The sequence below is a fragment of the Etheostoma spectabile genome, chromosome 5 (assembly GCF_008692095.1).
Source record: "Etheostoma spectabile isolate EspeVRDwgs_2016 chromosome 5, UIUC_Espe_1.0, whole genome shotgun sequence".
Classification (NCBI taxonomy): Eukaryota; Metazoa; Chordata; class Actinopteri; order Perciformes; family Percidae; genus Etheostoma; species Etheostoma spectabile.
Genome location: NC_045737.1, coordinates 14009071 through 14013793, shown reverse-complemented (window position 1 = coordinate 14013793; position 4723 = coordinate 14009071). Strand labels below are relative to the sequence as shown.

The 4723-nt window shown below is 39.9% G+C and overlaps 1 protein-coding gene across 2 annotated transcripts in view; it reads right to left on the bottom strand.

Annotated features, from left to right (window-relative positions):
- fras1 (Fraser extracellular matrix complex subunit 1) overlaps positions 1-4723 on the bottom strand; it is a 242061-nt gene that overhangs the window by 36025 nt on the left and 201313 nt on the right. For both annotated transcript variants that reach the window (XM_032515432.1, XM_032515434.1), the window contains exon 41: positions 864-1054. In XM_032515432.1, the coding sequence (XP_032371323.1) occupies positions 864-1054 (191 nt within the window). The remainder of the gene's footprint in view (positions 1-863; positions 1055-4723) is intronic.

Sequence of the window (4723 nt, the reverse complement as noted above, 5' to 3'; positions counted from 1 at the left end):
ACACACACACACACACACACACACACACACACACACACACACACACACACTTAACAGCTTACTGACAGCCTCATTAATTCAACTCAAGACAGGCTTAAGTGATTGATTTAGAAGCTGAGTGTGTCTTGGCTGTCAGTCTGAGGACAGAGCTGTTTACATTTTTTTTTTGTTGTTGTCACATGCAGATTAAGAATAGTGCTTTGGTCCATTTTTTAAATTATTGGTGTGTGAAGCAGTAAAGTTCCAGCTAAACTTAAACAGCTCAAAATTTTTCCTGATGACACAGAGCAGCTGTAATAATGTGTTTTGGACCTCAGGGTGAAAAGTTGTCATAACGAGGACGACCTTTAGCGCGACCAGTAAGAGCGTGCGCCCCCTGTAGGGGGGTTTGAACCTGACCTGTGGCCCTTTTCTGCGTGTCATCCCCCCGTATACCTCCCCCTTTCATGTCTATCAACTGTAATGATAAAGGGAAAAGCCCAAAAAAATAACCTTAAAAAAAAAAAAGTTGTCATGATAATAAGTAAAAAAGGATGACAAGAAATGATGGACAGATGTAGTTCATCTAATTTCCAGAATACAGTAAAAAAACAAATGTTTAAGGAATTTCAAAACATTTAAGGACAAATTACTTACTTTTCTAACTTTCACTAACAACTCCAGACCTCCATCTAATGATCTCTAATTTTAGCTCTTACTTTTACTGACAACACGATAATGGGGTTTCAGAGTGTCAATGAATAATTTATGTAACACGGGAGGAGGATCATGGTGATAATTGGGACTGATGGAGGTGCAGGAGGAAATGTCATGAAATCTCCTGAATTAAAAGTTTTCTTCCCGTTAGAAAAGGAACCACTTACCTGGATGTCAATTTCAACGTTGAAAGCTTCTGTCTGGCTGTGTCCGTCGCTGATGTAAAAGCTGAAGGTGTCCTGTTCAGCCGGAGCTTTGTGCGAGCTGTCTTGTACGTAGAAGATGTAGTCAGACATAAGGTCCTCCACAGAGAAAGGCACATCGGAGGTGATGACCCGAGAGCCGCCCACTGAGCCTCCTGGTGGTTGGGACAATAGAGAGACAGTTTTGAGAAACCTTGTAGAGCGCGCGCCCATGTAGAGAGGTTTACTCCTCAACGCAGCGGCCGCAGGTTCGATACAGACCTGCCGCCCTTTGCTGGATGACGTCTCCCCTCACTCATTCACCCTTCATGTCTTCAGCTATCCTATACGGATAAAGGCCTAAAATGCCTCAAAAATATTCTTAAAAAAATAATAAACTGAACCCACTCACTTATCTTAAGTCCATGATATTTAAGAAACACAGTTAATTTTATTTCTTGTTTTGCCATAAATATCACTACTTTTACATAGTTCAGTATCTTTGTCACTGCTTATTATGAAACTCTCGATTCCAGCACATCTCCAGCTGAGACCTTACAGTCACAGTAGTCTCATAACAGTCGCACTTTGTACACTGCAACATTTACCGTGGAGTAACACAAAACTCATGTGGCCCTCAGGCGACCAGTTACCGGTCCATCACTTATAACATCTGACAGCTGGGATGTCAGGAAACCTTGTCACTTTTCCCCAAACAGCCTCTTTATTTCCCTTTAGTCACAATTGTCTGGCAGTTTGGATGCAGGATAGCTGTACCGAGACACATTCAATCCTTTCAATTCTGGCACTCCATGGCATTGAAGGAGAGTCGCAGTGAATGTACAAAATCAACCTTGAAATCTCTGAAGTTTGAGACAAAGTGTGAGCGTCATTGTCACAGAAGATGGATGACTCTGCGGTGAGCTGAGTCAGTGCTCTGCAGGGAATAGGCGATGTGTGTACTTGTGTGTTTGTTTCAGGCACAGCAGTAAATCACATCACATCTCCATCATCTCACTGTTATAACGTGAGGGGGGGGGAGTCTTTTATCTGAACTCTGATCTCTGATCAGGATAGGCAATCACCTGCAGCCACCAGAGAAATGTGGGGACACTTTTTTTTAATCCGTTATCAAACATGTTATCTGCTGATTTCAGAATGGGAAAAGAGTAGGCACGCTGCTGGCATCTCTGTCTATCTCAGATTGTTCCCAAGTTCTGGAACTAAATTCAAGTAGAAAAAATGGAAACTGTTCAGTGACATGAAGCCCAGATGTGTTAAGTTAAGCTCATAGGGAGCATGTTGTAATATTAATCAAAGAATTATGTCATTTTACAATCAAAAAAAAAAAGTATCTAATAAAGGCTTTTCACACCTTTAAATATTTCTGACTTTTAAGTTTACGGTTGCTTTAAAGGAATAATTTACTGAAAACATTTGTGTTGAATATATTAAACTGTATTACATTTTTTCTGAGGAACTTCATTATGTTCTCCAGCCGGCAGTGTAACCAAATTCAATTAAACAATAACAATCATGAATTAATGAACTAGTTATGTGACCGCAAACGCCTGCAATATGTTAATTATTGTGCCGAAATGAAATAAATGAATGAATGAGTGATAGATAATTTAATAAAAACGTCTAAAGCCCCACTAGATGCTCCTGAGGCTGTTCACTGATTTGTGTCGTTTATAATATGCAGCTTGTAAAGCAAACGGAGACAAACTTTTAGGCAAACAAAAAAAACTGACTGACTTATCTTGACCAAACGCATCAGTGCTCATCATGGGGACAATTAATATCCAGAGCAAACCTACATCTGGCCTGTCAGTGTCCGGATGTCTCACTAATATGGACTGTGTACTGTATGGATGCAAGTAATGGGCAGATTGATGGACCAACTAACACTGCTAAGCTAGGTTCTTTATTTTAATGCAGTTTTATGTGTTTGAATGTTTAAACACTTCTGCACCAACTTTTTGAATAAAAATTCTTATTTTTAGAGAATGTCTTTAGTGCGTCCCTGTATACTATGTATGTGTGTCTTTTTCGTTGCACACAATTGTAAATGCTAATGTTTTGCTAGAAGTGGTTTGCCATATGCATACAGAAAATGTATGTATGTGTGTATCCTATTCTATATTTTGTTCTGTTATGTAATCATGCAGATGCAGAACATCAACATGTGGCTGAATGCCGGCTGTGTTTCCTGTGCAACTGCAAATCAACACACAACCTGTGCATGTTGGTTTTGCTGAGGGGAAAAAAGCAACACATTGACGGTGACACCGGCTAGCCTCCCCTGTGCACCGGTGACATCGGCAATTCAGTCGCCTCACTCTGCCGACGGACTCTGCTGAACACCAACGACTGTCCCTCTGCTCCAGCAGCCATCAAGGACATGGAGAATGAAGACTGGAGCCAGCTGCTTATCTACTTCTGCAGACAATATAACTATCTGACTCCATGCATTAATCCTTTATTACATCTGCAGATAACTCTTTCTTGCATGAAATTTGTCTCATTTATATAAATATGGCTTCACATCTGTTATTAAAAATGAAAAGTGCTGCTTTACATATAAACTCAATATTGTTATCTTCTGCTGCTGGAGGGGACGTTGTAGATTTAAAAAGGGTGTTTTTACTTTATGTCCACTTTCTAACTTCTGCCAGGGCTTTCAACTGCATCTCACATCCTTCATCAGCTGATGGAGTTTGCTCAGTTGCCATGGAGTTGGTTCAGTCATGATCACGTAATCAGGATATCAAACTTCGGACAAGTGATGATATCATACTTCAGGTCATGTCACGATGAAACGACCAATAAGAGATGCAGTTGAAAGCTTGGGAGAAAAGCTAGCAGGTGAACAGAGCTTGAGATATACTGACTTATATGCTGCTTCCAGATAATTCTACCACAAAAAGTACAATGGGAAATGGCCTCCGACTTTCACTGGAACCAACATAAGTCTCAAGTAAAGGTCAAGCCCCAAACACACGTCATGATCTACATTTCCCATGATGTACTCAATAACATTTAGTAATGCCCCTTTAAAGTGCCCATATTATGAAAAGAAAATCACAAATCTGGGATTTGGGGTGTTATTTTGTGTCTCTGGTGCTTCAACATGCTTTCAAACTATCCATGCAGTTTTGTATTTGTACATCCTGTGCAAAGCTATCTGGTTGACTGTACTGTAAATGTGAATCATGAAACTCCAAATACGTTCTGTAAAATGATTAATCATTTACATATGAGATTAAATATTATCCATAATAAACTTTACTACAAAAATCTTGAGTACTTTTTACCATTTGTGTTTCTATCGAAGTCTTTTATTTTGTTTTGACTTCCATTTTGTTCTTACAGTACAATGATACATTTTCCCAGTGGGGATCAGCTACTTTTCAACTCATCTCACCTTTTTCATTCTTCAAAACAGTTCTGCCGAGGGAAAGAAAAAGGTACAGTGGCGGTTGAGCAAGCATGCAGTCAACATTGGGAGCTCAACAATGGCTCCATCTGTAGCCGGCTTTCTGGTGGTGCTAATCCACAACAAAATCAAGCTGTGACAGATGGTAGCGGCACCGCTAGGAATTCAACCCCTGATTGTGTGCGTATGAGTGTGACATATATAATAGAATAGAAAAGTGGAAATGATTTGGGGTAAGGTAGGTGTGACTGTATACATACACAGAAAAGTAACAATGTGACACTTGTCCTTATATGAAGGCCTACAGAGTTTTGTTGGTTCATGTTCTGATTTGAAGCCTCATGAAGAAGGAAAGAAACAATGTCTGTACTCTAAAACTGTAAACCTCACCACACACACACACACA